General features: G+C 51.3%; 1 protein-coding gene across 3 annotated transcripts in view; it reads right to left on the bottom strand.

The window, feature by feature from the left end:
• The window catches only part of IGSF21 (immunoglobin superfamily member 21), a 265009-nt gene that overhangs the window by 152650 nt on the left and 88924 nt on the right, over positions 1 to 23435 (bottom strand). For all 3 annotated transcript variants that reach the window (XM_073316767.2, XM_073316766.2, XM_073316765.2), the window contains exon 2: positions 4149 to 4261. In XM_073316767.2, the coding sequence (XP_073172868.1) occupies positions 4149 to 4261 (113 nt within the window). The remainder of the gene's footprint in view (positions 1 to 4148; positions 4262 to 23435) is intronic.

Below are 23435 nucleotides of genomic sequence, written 5' to 3'. Positions count from 1 at the left end.
TTTTTGGCAGGTCCCTTAACCTTTGTGGCAGGGAGGAGAAGAAACCCATGCTGGTATCTTCCACCTGTGCAAAATGCTTGGAAAACAGGAAAATAGTTTGTTTCTGGGCCACTGTGGTCTGGTGGAAGCAATGTGAACCTACAATTTGATTGGAGATATACACAGCAATGGGCCTGATCCCAGGCTGGTGTGAAGCTGGGCTGCCACAAGGAAGGGCCCTTCTTGCGTCTTTAAAACAAACCAAACAAGTGACGAAGCTGCCCTGCACGACTGGTGCCAGCATCTTGCAGAAAAACCTTGTCAGAATGATTTACAAATTGTGTAAATATAACTCCACAGCCCCTGCATCTCTGCACCAGCTCACTCAAGAGCATCATTCATTTTTAAGTGAGTAGGAGACTGCGGCTGGAGCTTTCAGCATCCACCGTGGAAAGATCCATGGAAAAAAGAAGGGAACAAAAGAAGAGGCGGAAGGAAGGGGAGGGGTCACTCATTCGTCGCTGGGTGTCTGGACTGCAGTAAATGGACCATCAGAAATTAAGTTACAGATTGGATTAAAGATCTGTAGGGCCAGATCCTCAGCTGGTGCAAATCCACTGGCTTCGGTTCACACCTTAGAAACCATCTCTGCCTTTTCCATGTGGTCCCTGCAGGTTGGGCTCCAAGCACATTGGCGTGGGTGGGGAGGGGGAGTGCATTGCGACTGCTCGTGCTGTCCCTGTTCTGTGGATAAATCAAGGACGTAGTTTTTCAGGGCTGTCCATCCTGTGAGCACCCGCTCCAGCCCTGAAGGAGTTGGAAAAGCTGAAGGAAGTAAAACCCCGGCTGATTGGGGGAAGTGGCAGCAGCTGGGGGCCACACCCCAATCAGGGCCCAGCTGGCTCTATAAAGGCTTTGAGCCAGACGTTCAGTAGAGACTCTCGCTAGCTTGGAGAGAGAGGGACCTGGCTGCAAGGTCTGAGAAAGTACCTAGATAGGGAGCAGGGCTGGGGAAGGCCCAGGGAGCCGGGGAGCTCGGACCTAGGAAAGTCCCAGGCTGCAGGCCTGGGAAGGCCTATTAAGTACAGGGTTACGGGGGCAGCCACGGGTAGGCAGAGGCAGCAGGTCCAAACCCCCTCGCCTGTGATGAGTGGCTTATACTGGAGTCTGCCCCAGCGAGCGGGGGCTAGTTGGTGACTGGCAGTAGCCTAAGACTGAGGCGAGGTGGGGATAGTGGGTGGGGGTTCCCTTGGGAGGGGGAGACCCAGAACTGTGGGGGTACTGCCAGGGGGCACCCAAGACAAGGGCACTGGGGTCCGGCGAGACACCGGTCTGAAGGAGGCGCTCCGGAGGCTGAATGCTATTTCCCCGAAGACGACCAGCAGGAGGCGCTGCCAGGTGCGTCTGTGCTCCGTGATAGGCACTAAATTTGCTAATAAGAAACTTGATCCTGCCCCCTGGCTCACACCTGCTCTCCAAGGACATGATCCAAAGCTCCCTGAAATTATTGGAAAGATTCCCATCTTGATAATATCTAATATAACTAATATCTCGATTATCTCCCATATGCATGAATCATCAGCACATTACTCCTGAGGGCATTCTGCGCCACTATGCAGAGGAAGAGAAAGTCTCGTCCTCCCCAGCCCAGCTGGACTAGCAGATGAGGCCGGCATAGGATAGGAGCCACCAGCTCGGTCTTCCCCAGTCCTGCCTCCTGCCCCACAGTGATTTATCTCTCTGCCGGCTGTCCTGGGCACCCAAAACATATTTTTGGGGAGAGTCGCATGACCGCTCTTGTGGCTTCCCTTTGCTTCCCACTCAGAAAGTCATTTTGCTGCGGGGAAGCAAAGAAATCTGCAGGGACATGAATTCTGCACATGCATAGTGGCGCAGAATCCACACCCTCCCCAGGAGTAGCACAGCCACATATCTGATCCATGCTCTCACACCCACAGGTGGATTTTTCTCTCTCTCTCTCACACACACACACACAATGATGATTTCTCTCTCTACTGTAGCATGCATCTATGCAAACAACGCTGGAAAAGGGAGAATGGCTTCCCAGACCTTGAAGGAACAAGGCAGGGTCTGTTCCAGTGTTCCCTGCTCAAGTCTCTGGATCCTCCCTGCCATAATGCAAAACCCACAGCACTCCTATCCCCGTCTCCTCTGCGACTCTGAAAATCCTGGTCAGACTGATTTCCTCCTGCGCAGCCACCATGGCCTCTTTGAAGATAGCAGCCAGGGGAGGGAGGGATGCACGTTAGGGAAAAGCTTCTGGGGAATTAAAGGACTGTGGGCTAAATTCAAGGCTGGTGGAGCTCTCCTGAAGCTAATAAAGCTGCCCCATGGGTGAACCTAAACGGGTTTGTCTGTTAAGTGTTTGGGGAGCTAAGTAGTACCAGGGCTAGTGCACCCACCTTTCACCTCCATACACCTGGGCTGGGCACCACATGGACGTCATCTGGCACAACTGGCTGGTTGTTTGAGGGGCTCCCCCATTAACGCACAGCCTCCCAGGACTACGTGTTACCAGGTTGAGATACATGAGTAACTTGTACAGCAGGGGAAGCTGCAGCCTGTACAATACAGGGGGCTGAGATTAAGGAGCAAGGCGTGTTGGCAGAGCTGTGAATTCCAGTGCAGCGGAGTGGAGGCTGAGGGGTATCGGCAGAGCTGGGTGGGGACCTACGACTGGAATAGCACCTCAGCACTGAGGTGCACTGGAAGACCTCTGTGAAAGAAGTTGGCCCAGCACTGCCCTGCACAAAGCCTGGTTTACCCTGGGTTGCACTTAGTCCCTCGCTTCCATGGGCACCGGATTTGTCCACTGATTAGGAGGACGCGGCTTGCCATGCATTGTGCAATCTGTGCAAGTGAGATCCCTGACCCCAGGTTTCAAATGCGTCTCAGTCCATTTAACACACGCTGCAGCACCTCTGACGTGTCATTACGATGCACTGATTTCATGTTTTAAATAGCACCGACACACAGCGCTTTGCCTGCTTGTGCGAGCCCTCCGTTTCATCCCCCAGCCAGAGATGCTCTCTGCTGTCACTCCACCCATTCGCAGGGAAAGTCAGATAAACACCAAGTTTGATTTCCCTTCAAACACAGGCAAAGCGAGATGGGTGAAGTCGTCAAGAACGCAAACGACCCACTCTGGCTGGTGCTCGCCTGGGTAGAGTTACAGGCACCAGATTGGCTTTTGCTCCCAATTCAGACCTACCCCAGCCTTCACCCATGATTCTGCCCAGCACTGACCTGGCTGCCCTCTCCTTGAAGAGAGGTCACTTTGGCCCAACAAGACAGCAGGATCATGTTCCCTGGGCACAGTGCAAGTCTGTCTTTGTCACTCCTAGCTGCCTCTGACCCCACTGTTATTGTGTCTGGCCTGGACGTGGCATTATGGTATACATTTCCAGCTCCCGAGAGGAGCATACTTTGGCAGCCGACTGCCCCAGCATGGAAATAACATGCAATGGCTGGTTTAAGACTTTTTTGGGATGAAAGGCCACACTTGTGTACATTGGGAACTATGGAATGGCTGGACGGAAACTCCCAGATCCAAAAACTGGGAAAATTCCAAGCCAAATCAGAGCTTTGCAGTTGGCCCCTAGCTGTACAATGCCAGATCCAGACCCCCCGAACTCTGGAAGCCAGATCTATGCTTTGCAAAGAAGTCTCCTCTCTCCAGTGGGGCTAACAGGAGCCCCAGCTCCAAACAGCCCTGATACCACAGGGCCTGTCCTTAGCAATAATCTTACAGACACCACCGTGGCCAGCAGACATAAACAGCCACCGCTTTTTCCCTTTCTTTGCAAGGCCCTGCTAGTTAAACTGCCAAAACCCACCAAGGGAGCATCACAAAACTACTGGAGTGAGTGTCAGAAGGGCCCTGGGAACAATCTCACTGCTACTTCTTTGCCATTCATTTAAAAGCAAAACAAAGCCAACCCAAGACTTCCCGTCTCATCTCCTTTTCCCATTTTAGATCGGACCAGGCGGCTATGGCTGGGTAATCGATGCTTCCATCACTGAGAAACCTCTTGACAGTTTCCTCTGACATCCCTCAGCTGCACGGCTCTGGCCTCGCATCATGCACTGGAAGAACAGCCTGCCTGACCCTGTCCCTGTCACAGGAGGGTTAACGGGCGGTCACTTACCCGGTACCAGACTATCTCCCGCATCCTGCCATCCGTCTTGAAGTTACATTTCAAAGTCACGGCATCCCCGACCACCACAGGCGGGAGCGGCTCAATGCTGACAGTCAGGTAGCCTGTGAAATAACGGAGGAAGAGAAACACAACATGAGCCAAGGCAGGGCTGGGAAGTGGGCGCAGGCCTAAGTGAGCTGGGAAACTGGTCCCAAGTGGGGATGGAAATACGGACTGGCTTCCACGTGCCCACCCTCTATTCACTCCTCTCCCTTCTCCTCCTGCAGACACGATCACATCCTCAAGGGGAAATCATTGAGCCTGATTTCCCTCTGCCCTGCCTGTGGGGAAGTCATTTACACCAGTGCCAGGGGTGCGAAACACAACTGCTGCTATGCAGAGACTATGGCCTGCCACGTGTCTCACTGTTCCCTTGTACTCCCTCGTCAGTCTCCATCTGTTGCCTCTTTAGATTGCAAGCCTCTTAGGCAGCAGCCATCTTTTCATTCTGTGTTTGTACAGCGCCTGGCGCGACGTGGGCCTGGTAATGCAAAGAATAATCATAAATGATTTGCCCCTCACCCACACGAGGGGGGTTAACGTTCTCAGCATCGCCAACACCAAATGTTCAAAAAATAGCACGAGTCAGGCCCTCAAAATCATGAGATCGGCTTACGGTGGGGCCCTGTTCTGAAGCTTTCCTCCGCAAACAGGAGGGCGAGCAAGTTACTTTTTTTTTTTTCTTGAAAGCTGAGAGGCTCGTGTAATCACATAACTCCCAGAGCTGGGACCGTAAGTAAAACACCAGCTATCGTAGGATTTGTGATCAAATCACGAGAGTCAGCGACGCTGCGTTTTACACCTCTTTGCACTGGTTTAAATGGCTACACAAGTTGGCAGCATAACGCCCAATCAGTGTGTGTGTGTTACATGTTCCTGTCTAGGTCCCATTCACAGAGGCTCTGGGACTGTTACGGCATTCAGCTTAAGAGCCAGGCTCTGTAGTGCAAATTGAGTCAGGTTTGTAGGTAGACTTGGAAGGATTCAATTTTTATCAGGGAATGTCAGTAAATGTCAATTTCATCACACACACACCCAAACCAGAAAAAAATTAAAATTTACGAAAAGGCAAAGTAAGGAAAATGCTGCTCGAGAACTTACTAATGTTTGAGTTAGGGATGTTTACTTTGTATATTCTGACAGGCGACGTCCAATATTTGTGTTTTAGAGGTTAGAAAGCTTTAACTTTTTGAATCTCAGCATCTACTATCATTAAATAATTATCTGATCTCCCCAATTGTCAGCCTTCCAATGCTTTCCTGCAACTGTGAACATGTAAATCAATAAAAATAGAAAAATAATCATTGATGCTGTCCACCACAATTATATAAAAATGGCTATCACTTTCTGCCACCCCTGCTTAAAGAGCACGAGGTGCCTGATTTGATCCCTGGCGTGTCAACCACCACACTAAGACTCGGGCCATTCTGATCTTGCACCTCCACAGCGCTGAGTTCCATGGATTTACAGCAGCGCCGGCAGAATGAAACCTGTTCCTGCTGTACATGTAGCATTTCAAAAGCCCTTGGCATTGCTTTGCTCCCATTGACATCAATGGGAGGTTTACCAGAAATGCTGATGAGATCAGTGTGCAGTGTTTTGAATTGTCCAGCAACCTGGACAGTTAATCGTTCCCTGCCCCCGATATATCTTGATGCCAACAGATCTAAAGGAGAAAAATAAAAGAAAGGGGTCCTATCTCTTTAAGGCCAACAGGTCCAGTGTGTGATGTGGGGAGGCTTCAGGTGGGAGGATCAGGCTGAATTGCACCTGCTATCTTCTCTCAAAGTGAATCTCAGGATTAATTGTCGCCCAGACCGTGACTCTGAGGGATTGCTTGGAAAGGTGACACATGACCCCACATTAGTTACACAGCCTGAGTCTGGCTTGCGGAGCAGGTGCTTATAAAGGTACTCAGGGTTTTTGGTTACAGCAGCAGTGGGAGGCTCAGCTGCTGGGTGGGGGCTGTCTCTGCTTCAAGGGAGGGCAGGGACACCAGTGCAGAGGGATGGACCCATCACTCCTCTTTCCATGCAGGCGTGTTGAGTCAGGATAGAGGAGAAGGGAGCAGCAGGGCAGCCCGCATGATAGGGCAGTGCCCGGTGCGGTGCTGCTAGACGATCTAGAGTCCCATGGGTCGGTGCTGGGGAGAACGTACTCATCTCTGAGCAGCCAGCAGAGATTGGCTAATGCCCATGCAGCACCTGCTCCTCGGTGACCCATGGGACATGCAGCTGTTCTCCTATCCAGCCTGGCTCATCACGGGGAAGGAGATAGACCGGGTGTTCCCATTTGTTTCAGGTCACAACGGGAGTCTGGAGGTTGAGTCTAGTTTGTCCCCAGTCCAGTTGGCAGCCTCTCCGCAGAAGCTGTGCAGGGTCAGAAAGCTGGTGGTGTGGAGCAGGCCACAAGTCAGGACTGGAGGTTTTTCTGATTCAGAGATATCGCTCCCCATTGATTTTTAGCTTCAGTATTTTCTGTGTCCCATGATCCCTCCCCACTCTGTACCTACAGCCATCTCAGGTCCTCTCCCCACACATTTCTTCCTCACTCCTTGCTCCTCTGGGGCGAGGGGTAGGCAGTGAACGCAGCCCAGATGGAGTGAATCCTTGGGCATCGGTCTCCAAATGCAGGCGAGCTGACCGTCCTGTGTCTCCACTCTCCCCCTCGATCACATTCACCCTAAACTAGCTTGGCCCATGGTTGTGCAATGGAAATGCAAGACGTTGCACTGCTCTGCGCTCTGTCCATCACTGGGGCAGGATCCCTGCTCCATGACAGCTCTGGATGCCTTGGGAGGTAGCAATGGAGAATAAGCAGAGGCAATTCTTGAGCAGAATTCCAAATCAGTTGTCCACATCCAGCTATTTGGAGTCTCCCAAGTCCCCTCAACTTTCCCACCTGGCCTCTCTCACTGTAACGCCCATCAGAAATGGTTACTTCTGAGTAGACTAATCATCCATCTAATCCTATAGCCAGATAAATCAGAATATGCTCTTTGTTTACCTGAGCTGGTGCCCTGTCTCTGGCAATGACCAATGCAGTGTGCTGCAGAGGAAGGTATTAACAGCACACCTAATTGCAAGACACAGTGCCATTCTTCCTGACCTCCTTTGACAACTTGTGCCGTGAAAGCATGAGGAATGTGAGCACCTTTCTGTTTCCATCTCACTGATGGGATCTCGGATTCTGTTCCACTTGGTCTTGAATCTGAGCTGTTCACCTCATGCAGCAGTGAGTTCCACAGATTGCATATTCCAGAGTTACAAAATGAAACTGACCGCTACCAAATGATTAACACTCAGGCACTCTCATAAAGGAGCACCCTCACTGGAACACAATCAGGGGAGAGAACTACCACATGGTCTCCATGGCTCTAATCAGGGGAGGGACTGCACCCACTTGCAGACACCCCTATCACAAGATGTGAATTAAAATGCATTGCTGAAGGAACAAAACCAAGTAAGGGAAATGGAGGCATAATGTAAACAGGGTCAGGAGCCAATCCGCAAAGCCTTCCAACCACTGAGATGCCGAAAGGGTTAACAAAACACGCAGTGAAACAAACAAAAGCCCGCCTTTTGAAATTAATCAGCACCTGGGAACTACAGACAGGAGCTTTCTTCTTCTGCATGCTGCAACCATACCCTCCCGCCAGCCAGGGGGATGGAGGGAAGAAGAGTGGTGAAGCTGCAGGGAGTAGGGGAGAAGACAGGCCTGTGTTAAATAGCTGCTTCTAATTGGCCCTGACAGCGAAATCTTCCAGATCAAACAAGCAATCTGCTCAGGAATGAAAAAAATCCCGAGGTTCGTGAGACTCCCATCCCAGCGCTTTGCGAGGGAATGCGCTGTGTATCGGTTACACAGAGGTCTCCTTGCTTTTCAAAATGCTCTAGAGCACCTGGGATTTTTCAGGACTATTTACAGTGACACAGGGGGGGGCCCTGAGGCTACTGAAAACCACTGCACGGCTATCAGGACTTCAAAGCGTTGCATTCACACTAGCCTCCTCTGGGTTTCCTCGCCATTGCGACGGGCAGTGGGAATAAAGTCGCGAGGTTTAAACGGGAAGTCCGAAGGGCCAGTATATTTGGAATTGCCTCAGGCCCCCTGCACCCACAGAGCTCCTGCTGCTACCACCATCAAACGCTGGAGACGCTCAGGTCCTGGGATTAAGGGTCACAGTGTTTCCCAGGTCTGTGGGTTTAAAGAAGCTAGGAAGCAGCGAAGGAGGGCACAGGTCACCTCCATCCCACTGCACCAGTGTTTAATGTGTAACAGGATTAAATGGATGCATTGCTTTGACTTATGAAATGTCCTGAGAGCCTCCTAATTTAGGTTCTAGGTCCTGATTCTGCCAGAGATTTGCTACGGGTCTCTGGCCAACTTTTCCAAAAGTGACCTGCTGATTTTGGGTGCCTCTGGTTTTGGTTGCCCAACCTGTAACACCTGTTAAGTACTTAGATAGACAGGGAGTATCGCTCTGTGCCTCAGTTTCCCCATGTGTAAAACGGCAATAACGTTAGTGACTCGGCTGAGTGACGTGCTCTGAGATCTTACTTCAAAGTGTTCTCATGGTACAATGAGAAGAGCTGCCCAGTGTGTTTAACCACCCCAGCCCGTGGCACTGACAGAGGCTGTGATTGCATCACAAGGCAGTGACAACACAAGGCTGACACTTCTGTGGCGTACTTCTCTGGAAAGAGGCCCAGCTACACGGCGGGGGCAGGGCGGTACAGCCGCCCCGCTCGTAGTCCGTGCTCACCCGAACAAGAACTTCAGCACTCTCGGCACTTTGGTGCCGCTCACCCCCCGCAGCTCACAAAGGGCTCGGATTGCGCCAGAGATTCGCGGCGGTAGCGAGCTGGCCCCCAGCACCTCGCAACCTTCAATGTGTTTAACCTCACAAACCCCCTCAGGCAGGGAAGCGCTATTATCTCAATCCAGCTGGGGAACTGGGGGTACGTCTGCACTGCAAAGAGGCTCAGAGTGTGGGGGTCAATTGACTTGGGCTCCCGGGACTCAGGCTTCCGGGCTAACAATAGTAGTGGAGACGTTTGGGTCGGGCTGGAGTCCAGGGTCCGAGACCCTTCCCGCTGGCCAGGTTTCAGAGCCGGGCTCCAGCCTGAGCATCTACACTGCTATGGTTAGCCCTGGAGCCCAAGCCCCAGGAGCTGGAGTCAATCGAACCGGGCTCAGAGACTCGGCACAAGGGGGGTTTCTTTGCAGTGCAGACCTACCCAGAGGCCCAGGGAGATGCGAGGCTTGTCCGCACTGCTAATAAAAGCGGCCCAGACGAGCACCCCCCGATCCCACCCCACCCCCGGCTGCTTCTCCTCTAATCCTGCTACTGTGCTGACCCACAGCTGATGCCTGAGGGGAAGGCGATACCCTCTCTCCCACACACACAGACATTGTCACACTGGATCTTAATCAGGGGTATGGGGGGAAATGGGGAACTTCCACCCTGATCTGCCACCACACACACACAAGCATTAAACTCATGTCCAGAAGCACGACGCCTGTGTCTCCCCCCCGCCGCCCCGCACCAGCCTTTCCACCAGTAACTCACTTCTCTCAGCAAAGCTGTCGGAATGGTACCAATTAGCCTTGTCTCCACCACTCCAGTCCCATTTTAAAGTCCTCTAAATTGCTCAACTCCGGTCCCCGTAGGAGGGAATCCTGCAGATTAATTAGAGGGCGCGTAAAGACGTAACCCCTGTTTTATCGGTTCTGCCTGGTTTGCCAATCCATTCCAATGAGCGGCCCCCACCTCCCTCCCCCAGCAACCTGGCAGCCCGAGGCTGGGCAAGCAGATGAGCGACGGATCCTTCTTAACTCCACGCTTCATTATTCTGAATACCTCCATCACTCTCCCTCCTGTATCTGTGACAACATTTATGGCGCTCCTATTAAGAGACGTTTAGTAAAATAACCAGCGATATTTAAGAATTAGAGAGACACACACAGGGAGAGTCTGGGAGATAAATCTCTGCTCCGATGTGAAACGCTCCCAGAACCTTATGCTGAGCGACAGTGCAGATCAGCTAGTGGCGCTCCGCTGTTCCCTGCTCCCATGCCCCCCTCGTCTTCCCTTAGTCCCTTTTTCCATCCCGTCCTTGCTTTTCCTCGTTGGCAGCCGTTATCTGGAAGGGACTGGGAGTCGAGTGTCTCAGGATCTGGCCCCAGCTTTGCCTCTCATTCCCTTTACAAACGTGTCAGCTAAGCTGTCGGGCCTACGTTTCCAAAGGTGACTGGAGAGAAGTTTGGGGTTCCCAAGGTGAGGCCCCCTTGAAGAGCCGGATTATCAAAGGACAGGCATTTTCTGATATTCAGGACCTTTTAAGGTACCACCAGAGACTAGGGAGAGATCTAATGTGGGTGCCTGGGCACTGCTGAAAAATCCCTCTAGATTCCTGTCTGCTTCTTTAGGTTCCTAACTGGCTTTAAAAACCTGGCCCTGCACTCAGGCGATGAAGATCCAGGCCCTGCAGATGACCACGCGGTTAGTCCACAGTTGAGGTCAAATGAGATGATCCCCCATGACCCCTTCCGGCTTTCAAATTGGTGCGAATTCGTGTACAGCGAGCACAGCGGTAGCTGACATTTTTATCGGAGCAAATACTCAGGAGCAACGTGTCGAGCAGCTTTTGCTCAGCTCCCCTCCCAGCAATCCCAGAGTTCAGCAGTCGGTTCCACCCTGATGGAGCCCAGGAATAGTAAAGGAGGGGTGGGGAGGGTTAAAATCCAAAGGCCAGCCTGGCCGATGAGGCGCTGTCTAAATCAGATGGGCTGCCTAGGTGGGATTTATTTGTGTTTGATAACAGGCGCTCGATGCCACGCATGTCCTGAGCGAAGGGGTCACCCACCGCTAGCTCCTGGAGACAAATTCCAACACCCACGCGGTGAAGACGTTCCCTCCATGCTGGGGCAGATACTATTGTAATGCATATTATTCATCGCTGCTCTGGTCCGAGAAGGAAAGTGCTTTTGAAGCCCAGCCTTCTCTTGCTGTGAGAACCCTCTGACCTCTGGGGAAATCGGAGTCAGTCGCAGCAGAAACAGATGGGGATAACCTTTCACTGGGCTCTCAGGCCATCCTCCCGCCCTCTCGTTACATTCCCTGAGCATGTCAGGTAAGCCGATGGGAGCAGAGCACGGAAGAGCAGGAAGCAGAAGGATGGAGATTTTAACTTAAATCAAGCCCCTTTAGTAGGGAGAAGCTGCATAGTCCAGTGGCTAATGGAAATATTTTTTCGTCTGTGTATGGTGAAATCAACGTGTACCGACATTTAGCAACTTTCAAGCCTAGATATAAACACCCGAGATACGGACCATTCATTCACCCATGGGCTCCCTGTCCCCCATTGGTCTCTTTCCTGAGACAAATGGCAGGGAAAGTTATCCCACCTCATGACAGCTGATTGCATGTGCCTCCAGAAAAGCAATGTTTCCAGGTCCCAGAAGGTTTCAGGGATCAGAGGACCAGAAGAGACATTTAAAAAATGAAAGCTGTCTGGAAGGCGAGTGCTGGAGAGGATGGGAGTGGATTTAACAGCTGCGCAAGTGCACCTTGGGGAAAATACATTATGGCTACACAGAGCAATCATCTCATCCCTTGCAGTCCCATTTCCCTTGGTCTGCTCTTCCCGCATAAGCCTGGGTGACTGGCTGGCAATGCAGTGAGTGGCTGCATGAGGTGGGCGAAGCCTTCACTTAGTCTGTGTGAGGGGGTGCAGAGTCTCTTTGAATGGGGCCACCTAGAGAGCAGAGGCAGTGCCAGGAGTTTTGTAAGAGACACGTCAGTAGACAAGAGGGGTTCTCTTTTTTACACGTTCCTCCCGGGCATCTGGCACTGGCCACCGTGAGAGACAGGATGGTCCACGGGTTTGATCCCATATGGCAATTCCTAGAGCCCCGTGGTTTTGCATACGTGAAACAACACGATCAAGTGCAAAACTCACCCCGCAACGGCCACTCCTGTGGCTCCTGTCCCGCAGGGCTGGGCCCAGTTCCCCACTCCGGGTGTTGTGCCAGGGGGGGTCGCTACGTCACTCGCTCAGGTCTGGCCCGGCAGCCCCTCCATCATGAGGGTGGGGAGGGTGCCCAGGCCAAACTTAAGCAGTGCTGTGGCCCCATGCATCAGGCCGCAGTGCCCAGCGCTGGGACCACCCCAGCCGGACCAGAGCGGCAGGTGCCACTGTCAGCAATGCCAGCCACTGCTGAGCACTAACCTATGCTGGAACGAAGCAATCTCCCTCCCTGGCTCACCTGCTGCAGCCAGCATAGGCTGACGGCGACAGAGGATGGGTCCCTGGATGAAAACCTGTTCTGTTCATTTCCTCTGGGGCGCCTGGCATTGGCCACTGTCACATGACAGGATACTGGGCTAGATAGACCTTGGGTCTGACCCCGTATGGCCGTTCTTATGTAGCGCTGCTAACCCCTTGGCTTCAACTTCAACCAGAAAATGAGCCATGTTTGTTGCCCCCCATATCTCCCTAGCAGCATTCGGGGGGATCCTCTCTCCCTGCTCACACGACGGGCGATGTAATCCCTGCTTCCTGTTAATACTTTATGAAATGAGCACATGCCAAAGATAGGAATCAGAGCACTGCATTCTAGCTGTTATAAAACGCTTGCTTGTCACTGGATGGCTATTTTATTCTGTTTCGTTTTCCCATCTAACTTCCTCCCATCGATTGCTGCAAACAGATTGCAGGAACATTGCCGAGAAGGGGTCACGAGGTCTCCTGATTTCATTTCATTTTTGTGTGTGTATTTCCTAGTGCTGGTGAAAAGGGTTAGATTGACAGCCCTGGAAACCAGAGTCTTTATTTAGCTGAAGAGCAGGCAGCTTCCCTCTGCAAGGCACCGCAGCTCTAGCTATCTGTCTTAGGTACTTGTCTGCCCCCATCAATGTAGTATCTGAGCATCTCACAATCTTTATCCTCCCAACGTCACTGTGTGTTTCACAGGTGGGAAACTGAGGCACCGAGCAGCTAAGTGACATGGCCAAGTTACTTGGTCACACACGAAGTCTGTGGCAGAGCAGGGAAGGGAACGTGGGTCCTCCAAGCCAGTGCTCCGACCACTGGGCTCATGCCTCCTCCCCATGGCTCTGATCTGGAAGTGAGATGGCGGGGGGGATGGAAATGGTCATGTCTGCAGGTAGCAAGGGTGTCCAGTGGGACGAAGGGAGACCTTGGGTGAGTAATGGGCATTTCCTCCACAGACCTCAAAGCACGTTACAAAGAAGGCCAGTATCATTCCCACCATTTTACAGGTGAGGAAACTGAGGCACGGGGAGGGGAAGCTATTTGCCTGAGGTCAGTGGCAGAGCTGGGAGAGAATCCAGGGTGAAACACCCACTCCAGTGAAATCAAAGGGAGCTTTGCTATTGATTTTAATAGGGCCAGGATTTCACCCAAGGTTTCCTGAGCCCCCATTCCAGCGGCCTATCCACCGGGCCTTGCTGAGGGCAAAGGGTTGAGATTGAAGGCCTGGGTTCAATTCCTGGCTGTGTGGGCCCTTGGGCAAGTCACTTCGGCCCAGATTCACACAGGCACTTAGGTATTCTGACGTTCTTGGCGCCACAGCGCTCAACTCTTAGGTGCCTAGAAAAACCACAGGAACACACGAAGCCTGAGGTAGGCACCAAGGCTCCCTAGGTAACAAATGGGGAGAGATTGCATCTTCAACTGTGGTTCCCAATGCCGGCACGCTAGCCGACGGGAGATGCCGGCCAGAGGGGTGTGAGCTAATCCCTGTCCCGCTCTCAGCGATAGCCTAGATTTTAGGAGCCTGCCTAGCTCTGATGAGCAATCCAGGAGCAGGAACCTTGCCCCCAGAAGCAGGCGAATCAGGCGCCCAAATTGTTCCTTGCAAGAATGTGTTAGGTGCCCACCTCACTTCATGCAAAATGGCCGGAGGAGGAGGTAGCGAGGCCACCTGCCTTGTAACAGGGAGGAACTTCGAGTCACAGGGCCAGAGAAAGAGGAGGAGTCAGAATGGCTCTCTAGCCGGGTGGTAGGAGACCACCTGCTCCACTGATTAATTATCTATCTACCCTGGAGCAGCTTCGACAGGAGAGACTAGGGCAGCCCCCCCACACACATCTGGTGATTAAAGCCCTTTCCTGAGAGGTGGGAGACCCCGCCTCAAATCTTTGTGTCTCCCTCTGACAGAGAGGGGATTGAACCCTGGACTCCCACCTCCCAAGAGAGCGCACTAACCACTGGCCTAAAATGTGTAAGGTGGGTACCACTCCCTCTCCCCCATGGGAGATTTTGAACAGGACCTGAGGATGAAATTTAAGCACTGAGGGGACTTTTACCCTGGAAACTTAGGTGCCCAGTGAGTTTGGTCACCTACATCGTTTGGCAAGACTTCTGCGAATCACAGGGAAGCCTAAAGCATGGAGATAGGTGCTTAAGGCGGGGGTTAGGTGCTTAAGTGCCTTTGTGGATCTGGGCTTCCATCCATCTGGATCTTAGTTCTCCAGCAGTAAAATGGGGAGAATGCTGATCCCTTTGTCTGTGTTGTCCGGTGAGGCTGTCAGCTCTCTGGGGCAGCAACGATCACGCACTACGTGTATACGCAGCACCAGTGCGATAGGGCCCTGATCTCAGCTGACTCCTCTGGGTGCTGCCATCATCTATCTATAGCAATGTAACGAGAGTTTGTGATGTGGACTCTAGAGTGAGTTCATTTCACAGAGCCAGCCAAACCGCTGGCCATCGCTACTAGAGATGGGCACGAACCAGAAGACTGACTCCAGTCCCGTCTTCCGAACCGGTGGGTATGGAGGTACCAATTTACCACGAGACAGACGCAGATCGCAGCTCTCACATCTTTAGCACACATGGAAGACTGCAATGGGCTTTTTTTTTAAAATGGCTGTTTGTAGCCATTGTATCACCATAAGAATGCGACACTGAGAAAGCCCAAGATATGTGCTGTGAGAAATAGCAATAGCTCTCCAGATGGAAGTGTCACGCAGAGAACGTGAAGAGGACCAGAAAGGCACCAGGGTGGTAGAGACCTGAGTCACAGCGCAGAGGATAAACCTGAACTGACTGGGCAAATCGATTTCATTCTTTACACCTGGCAGGAGTTTGCCATGAGCAAAGCACGGAAATAGAACACGATCCTTATGGTATTTACAAAGACATTACTACACATTTCCATGATAAATCCACACTGTACCCCACAGACGAATACTGCACACTCAGTCGTACCGCAAAAGAGAGGCAGCATGGGCTAGTGGTTACAGACCGGAGCTGTAAACCTTGGCGGACCACAATCTGAATCCAGGCTCAGACACGGTCTTGGCAAGCCACGAAGGCCCACCTGTTCAAGTAATGACTAATTTGGGATGCCACAGTTCTTGCAATCGCTGGATGCCTGAAGTTGGGGACTGAAAAATGAAGGGACTGAAAATTAACTTCTCTGTGCCTCAGTTTCCCCCTCTATAAATTGTGGATAACACTTCAAAGGGGTGTTGCAAGGACTGATTGATAAACCTGGGCTTTTAAATAAGGAGGTGATGGGCTCTTTAGAAATACCTAAAATAGACCAGCTAGTTTGTAAAGCTCTTTGGAGATGCAAAACATTTTAAGTGAGTTACGCATTATAATTAAGAGCAGCAGCTTGATGTTCTATTTCTAATAGTTTTAATTATATTTAAGCAGGGAAGCTAAGAGCCCACAGAGAAGGGAAGGGCATGGGAGAGCTGTGTAGGCAGGCAGCTGATGCAAACTCCAGGGCTACAGAAATAGGCTCGTAATGCTTTAGATATCAGGAACTGGTCTCAGCCACTTTTGTAATGAGGGTCATAGAAGTCCCTAGATTGATAGATAGGAATGTATGGTGACAGACAGACAGACATTTGTAGCTGTTGCAAAAAACCAAAGTAAAACCCGTCTCTTCAAGAGCAGCAGCACAGGGGTGTGAAATCGAGATGAGAGTTGAAGAGATTCATTTCCTTGCTTTTCCAGCTGCCTCGACTGTAAAAGCGTTCTGTAAAATCCCACCAATGGAACAGACTCCCAGCATCTGCTCGTTTGGCTTTGCATGAATCAGCGTGCACATGGGGTAGGTATCTGATGGCGAGGAGCTGTTGCAGCTACAAGGCCGCTCTCTCTCTCTCTCTCTGCCGTTCACAGTTGTAACGCGCCCAACTTGCGTGGGGATGGGGGGGAATCCAGAGCAGAGCCAGATGAACAACCAAGAAAAACAAACACACAACCAAGAAGAGCCTCCATAATTCTTATTGGAAAAAGACTGCAAAATCCCTGGTCTAAATGATCCAACACATGACTTCTGACCAGCTCTAAACAAACGGATTTGCTCAGTTGTGGTGCTTAAACCTCCAGTAAGACGCCTCCTTCATCACCCACTGGCTGTAACTGGAGCAGAGGGTTTTCATTACCTTGCAGGAGAGGATACTAAGGGAAGCAGTGGGCCTCAGCAGTGACAGCGCTGGACTAAGACTCAGGAGACCTGGTTTCTGTTCTCAGCTCTGCCACTAGCCTGCTGGGTGACCTTGGGCAAGACACTTTGCCACTCCGTACCTTGATTTCCCCTTCTGTAAAATGGAGGTCACAATATTAATCTCCTTCGTACAGCTCTTTGGCATCTACTGATGAAAAGCGTTATATACGAGCTGGAGATTATTAATATGTTCTGGGCCACATCTTGGATTAACTTCAGTGATGCCCCTTTACATACCTAGCATAGGGCCTTGTCTACTGATGTCAGCCATCTTCAACCTAGTGTATACAGGCAAAGCTGCTACAAGTTGCCATTCAATCTAGTGCAATTTATCTTTCCCTAGCTGCAAATTGCAGTTTGCCCTGTCTACACTAAGAATATGCACCACGACAGCTAAACCAGTGGTGGCCACTGTTTGTTAAAATCCCTAGTGTAGACAAGGCCTCAGGGTCCATCTACACTGGAGCTGAAGCTGTAATCTCCAGCTGGGGCAGACATACCCACGCTAGCTCTGAATAAACTAGCATGCTAAAAACGGCAACACAAGGGGCAGAAGGAACTATCCACGTATTTCGGATCTAGCCAGGACATCCTCAGGACACTGCCACAGCTACGTTTCTATTTTTAGCATGCTCCATCGGTCAGAGCTAGTGCAGGTCTGTCGACCTGAGCTGGGAATTACACCTCCCGCCACAGAGCGGACGTAAGTGAGACGGTTAGTCATTATTTGTACTAGGGCAGCATCTAAAGGGCCCAATGGCGAATGGGACTCCACTGCACTAGGTGGGGACAGTCTGGGTGTAAGGGACAGTCCCAGCTTGTAAGGGCTCGGGGTGGGAGTCACAAAGGGCGTGAAACCAATGGGAGTTAGGCACCCAAATGCCTTTTATGAACCCCTAACTAGACAAGACAGACAATGGCTGGGAGGGGAAACAGGGCCGGGAAGTGACTTGCTCAAGGTCACGCAACAGGTCAGCGGAGAACGTGGTGCAGAACAGAGATCTTCCGAGTGCTGATCTGTCGCCCCACCCACAGGCCCACACTGCCGAGAGACAGCTCTTTCCCTCGACCGCCTGTCTCCCGCCTGTCTCATTGATTTACCTTTCCCCCCACTTTGCCGTTATCGTTCCTGAAAGAAACATACTGCTAGAGGAAAAGGCAGCCTTCTGAACGGGCCGCATGCATGCGTGCGCTCAGACACAGATTGCAGCTAAGCTTCCAGTTTACAAACATCAGCCATTATCCACCTCTGATCAAACTGGCGTATCAGGGTTCCATCCTGAGCAGCGGCCAGAACGAAACAGCTAAAGTATTACAGCCTTATCTGACAAACCGGCAGGGGACAGAGGGACGAGCGGTGCCGATAAGCATGATAAAACCTTGCCTATTTGTTAACAAATGTTGGGAGCCAACTGGACGAGATTACACTTTTTTTTTTTGGTTACAGATAACAGGAGCGATTAAATGAAGGAGACGGCAGAGTTGGAATTGCCAGGCGGCAAAAGACAATGCTTAAAAAAACCCATCAACATGCTGCCCACTCAAGGAGGCCTGGTTTGGATTCTGACAGCATCAGAAAAATCTCAAGATTTGCTATTTATTCGTTGTGATTCTTTCCACCCATGAGCCTCCGGCATGCCCAGCACCCCATTGTACTCAGCGCTGGACAAACATGGAACAAAAAGACAATCCCTGCCCATAAAATAATAATCAGCCTTTGCATTTAGAATGCCTTTCAGCCAAAGATCTCAAAGCACTTTATGAATGATTATGAATTCATTCTCAGCAGCGCTCTGGGAAGCGAGCATTGTAACTATCGTTTACCCCCAGCGAGTAAGTAGAAGGCATACGCAGTTTTGCCCAATGTTCCAGAGCAAATTAGGAACACAAGCCAAGTCCGATTCTCATCTACACCACTGAAGAACTAGAGAAACTCCACTGGCCACAATCCAGTGTCTAGCTGAGCACTCTTGAACCTGCTTCTCAACACCTTTGTGAGGCAGGCCAGTGCTAGTCCCTCCATTTGACAGATGGGAATTCAGGCACATAAATAGTGTATGCCTACACTGCACACTAAGCCCTAGGCTCTGACTCAGGTTTGAACCCAAGCCCCGTTACCCCCCCCCCCTCCCCCCCACACACACACACACAAATCAGTCTGACTCAGGTCAGCAAGAACTCAGGACCTGGGTTCAAAGATCTTGCTAGGGAGTGGGTCAGAGCCCAAGTCCCACTGTGACTCAGGTCCAAGCCCTGTCATTTTGCAGTGTAGACACAACTCAAGCTGCAGACCCGAGTGAGAAGGTCTGCATAGTGCAGTATGGACGTGTTCGCACAGCTGTGAGATCTGGACTCGGCAACTGAAAGCCCAGATTTACAGTGCAGTGTGGACATTCATGCACTGAGTCCACAAGCCCAGGTCCCACAGACCTAGGTTTACAATGCAGTGTGGACACACCCATATAGACTAAATGACTTGCCCTAGTCTTGTAGGAAGCCTATGGCAGAGCGGAATGGAACCCAAGTCTGCCCAAAGTCCGGGCTAGCACCTTAACCACTGTACACTTCTTCCTCTCAAGCATTACCAATGGATTTGCTCTGATTTCAGCCACTACTGGAGTAGACAGGCTACACCACAATAAGCCAGGATTTGCACCCCTGAGCTCACCTGGCTTCAACGGGGGTTAGCCCCATCTCCGCAAGCAGGCCAGGTTTGTCGCTAGAATGTGACCTCCCATTCCTGGGCTAAGCTTCAGAAGAGCTTCAGTTTTGGGCCCTCCAGATTTCAGTGTCACAGCTGATGCTGCTGGGCACCTCTGCAAACATGGGCCTTCTTCAGGTGCCCCCATGGGAGGCGGGACCTTTGAAGATCCAGCCCCAGCGGCGTGCTGAACACGGGAAGATCGGTCCCTATGCTCTTCTGGCCAATAGCAGTTTGGTCCATCTACGCACATGGCTGCAATCAGGGCAAATCCCCAGTGCAATCAAGGTCTAAAAGAAGATTCAAGCCGCACTGAATTTCCAGCTCTAATCACTAGACAGCGCTTTCCCCCAGCTGATTCAAAGCAGGACTCTCCTGATGACTATCCCTCATCCCAGTCTCACCCTTCAGCCTGCTCTACAGCAGAGATGTACATTTTTGGGGGAGATGAGCCCTTTCACTCCCTGACGAGCGCAGCTCCTGGGCTGCACTGAGGCCATGTTACTCGTAATGGGCTGCTTTGCCTTCCTGGCTCCTCGCTAAGGCAGGGTTGCGGTTGGGTGACCTTGGTGGGGGCTGGGGAGGCTTTTTTGCAATCCAAACACACGCTGGCGGGCCGAACACAGGCGCCGGAGCACGGAGTGATTTGTATACTCCGAGCACGTCACCTCTTTTCAGAGGGGAGAGAGGCTGCTGGAAAAGTCGTTTTTCAGCGTTTGACACGAAGTCTCTTTCACTCTCTCGCAAAGCCAGATAACGATCAGCAGCCGGAGCGATTAGGGAAATATATACATGGCACGAGGAAGGAGAGGAGGAGGAGAAAGGCGCCATGGCAGCGTCCTGGCTGCATTCGCTGCGCACGCAGACCTGTCGCCGACTTTTCCCTCTGCTCCGTTTGCTGCACAGCGACTGAAGGACAAAGTTCAGCGAGGTTTTTAGGGCCTGATGCTGACGGGCCCAGGTGTTGGCTCAGGCCCTGCTGGAAGACATCGGAGCTGCCTGAAATCGCTGCACCAGATCTTGGCCTTCTCCTGAATTCTCCTGTTTGCAGCGGGAGAGCCTGGGCCCCTGGGGGTAGGGAGGAGGCTGAAACCACTGGCTCCAGAGCTCAGTGCTGTATTGGACTCTCTGGCCACGTCTGCAACAGACATCATGCAAGCCTAGACTCCTTTCTTGGATAGACCTCTTTGTTCTACAGTTTACTCCAGAAACCCACAGCTGACCCCTTTAATTCTAGATCTTAATCTAGACTCGGAAATTCAGGTTCCTTTGTTCTGGATTTTATTCTAGACCCAACCCTCCTATATCTGAACACCTTGAGCCTAGATTTTATCCTAGACTCTTACATCTGGATTCCTTTATTCTAGACATTTCTGGTCTGGGTACCTTTATTCTAGATTTTGGTGCTAGAGTCTGAAGTCTAGGCTCTTTTACTAGACTCCTTGGACAAGCCCACAACAGACACCATGCAAAATTGTAAACGGCACCGCCTCATGCTGGAAGCTATGATGTACTAGTTGTCACTGCGCCCTAGTGGACGGATCGGCAGGGTTGCTCAAGTGAGTCTTTTCGGTCCTACTACTGTGACTGCTCAAAGAGATTCTCCTTTAGCAGTCGAAGATCCTGAGCTACATCTGTGCGTGTGACTCTGAAGTCCTCGGTGGCCACAGCAAGTGGTACAATGCCATGCATGAAGCCCTGCGTGGCTGTGGAATCCATTGCACAGTGCCAGGTACTTAACCCAGGTAGCAGAGCATAGCACAGTGCTGTGGGGAGATGCAAATCTCGTAAGTTACAAAGACACTTTGTCCAGATACTTGCTGCTCTCCAACAGGAGGCATGCAAGAATACCAGGAACTCGCTTCTAAGCACACGCCCCACACCAAAACCACTAGATCCGCCCCTCCCTTCTCCGACCCTCACCACCAACGGATCAATCCACAGGTCACAGAAACATGAGCAAGTCTTACGTAAGACCCTAGTCCTTTAGAGCCAGGGCCAGATTAACCTTCTGTGGGCCCCGGCATCCAGACCATGGCCCCACCCGCTGCTCCAGCCCCCACTCTACCCCAAGGTCCCTTCCCCGCTCGGCCTCTTTCCCCCCCTGAAGCCCCACCAATTGTTCACACAGGGAGGAGGGGGTGGAGAGGAGCAAATGGTGGGTGGAGCCTTGGGAGGAAGAGGCTGAGTGGGGGCGGGACTTCGGGGAGAATGGAGGCGGAGCAGGAGGCGGGGCCCCTTCTGAGTGTGGGCCCGGTTCCACAGCCCCATTGTAAATCTGGTACTGTTTAGAGTTCAGCAAGGCAGGTATCCGTCCCCAACAAGCCCTGCTGGATTAAAGAGCCAAGATAAAGAAATAAAGCATGCTAAGTGCATGGCTGCCAGCACAGGACGTGGGGGGCCTCTCTAGCACCATGGTGGGGACAGTCTGCAGAAGTGACTGCCGCCACCTTTATAAAGCAACCAAGAGGTGACCTGACACGCAACCTTAAACCTGGACAGCTCACACAGGGAACGGGAGCAAAATGCAGCGACGAACACAAGGTGAGGTGCCCACATCCAGCGGGAACAAGGCAAACAGACGGCCGGTTCAAAAAGAAACCAGAGCAAAAGGAAGAGAGCAAAAACGAGCAAGCGAGACAGACAGGGGAGAGAGAAACAGATGTACTGTTCACAAAGGAGCCGGTCCAAAAATGCTAAGTGGAAAAAAACAACAACGGGCGGGGGGCCAGACAAATTAAAACACAAATCCCAATGGACCCTTCCAAAAACCTGCTCAGTGTTTTGATGTGGTTGACAGAGATTCCCCCTGGTAAGTGCTAAGCAGGGTGCCCTCGGCCCTTCTCAGCCAGTTACCTCCTACTGTCACGTACTTACCATCCTCTCTAAGCTTTGACTTCAGTTCACAAAGGTCCCACTCCCCTCCTGCTTTCTTCTTAGGGAAACAACACACCAGGATGCATATGCATACCTGTGGCCTGCAGAAGCCACATAGCCTGACAAATTTGTTAGAGCATAAGCTTTCATGAGCTACAGCTCAAATGCATCCGATGAAGTGAGCTTTAGCTCACGAAAGCTTATGCTCTCATAAATTTGTTAGTCTCTAAGGTACCACAAGTCCTCCTTTTCTTTTTATGGATACAGACTAACACGGCTGCTGCTCTGAAACCTGTCACATAGCCTGAGATGCCCTAAAACCTTGCAGGCTTTCACTAATTAAGCTCTTTAATGGCGCATTTGTCATCTGCGCTGATACCTGCAAGAGCCAGTGGATCTAAAAGCACTCAAACCTCCTGTCTGGCCTCCTAAGAGCAAGTATGCCACCAGGCCACTGAGTTTAACAAACACCAGTGCAGCACATAGACTAAAACTGGAATGCTATTGAGAAGATTAGCATGGCCCCTGCACATTCAAATTCGTGAAGCTCAATGCAGCTTGCAAGGGGCTCTTTCTGGGCAGTTTGGCACAGAGGATACCTGGGGAAACCAAGCTCGGAAGCAGAGAGCGAGCTGCAAACATTTTTTGGGAAGATCCAGAGGTAACAGAGGTTGAGTTTGAAATACACTAAGAAGCTTTACGATGCCCTGTGACTGGCAGTATTACCAGCCTTATGCATTCAACAAATCATAAGTCAGCCCCCCAAAAACCATGAGATTTTAAAAAACTATAATGAATTTGGTTTTGGTTTTTTTAAGATGCCTTATGGATTTTGAGCATTTAGGTGTCCACAGCCACAATGGGTACAAACTTAGGCCCAGATCCTCAAAGCTCCAATTGAAATCAATGTGAGTTGGGTGCCTAAACACCTTTGAGGATCTGGGCTTTTCACCCTTTTTTTTTTTAAATGAAAGATGAGATTCTCAGGCAATCACATGACTCCAAGAGCTGGAGCTTTAAGAACACTAACTATCTGCTAACCAATGCAGTTTTGGGAGTCTCAACACTTGGATTGGTACCATTAGGAGAGAGACAGAGAACGTTTTAAGTTGCCCCTGGGATGATACTACAGATAATCTCTTGCTGGACCCTGTTTCTTTTTC

This window comes from Lepidochelys kempii, chromosome 18, assembly GCF_965140285.1.
Source record: "Lepidochelys kempii isolate rLepKem1 chromosome 18, rLepKem1.hap1, whole genome shotgun sequence".
Lineage (NCBI taxonomy): Eukaryota > Metazoa > Chordata > Testudines > Cheloniidae > Lepidochelys > Lepidochelys kempii.
The sequence above is the reverse complement of the archived record's forward strand: the minus strand, read 5'-3'. Positions and strand labels throughout refer to the sequence as shown.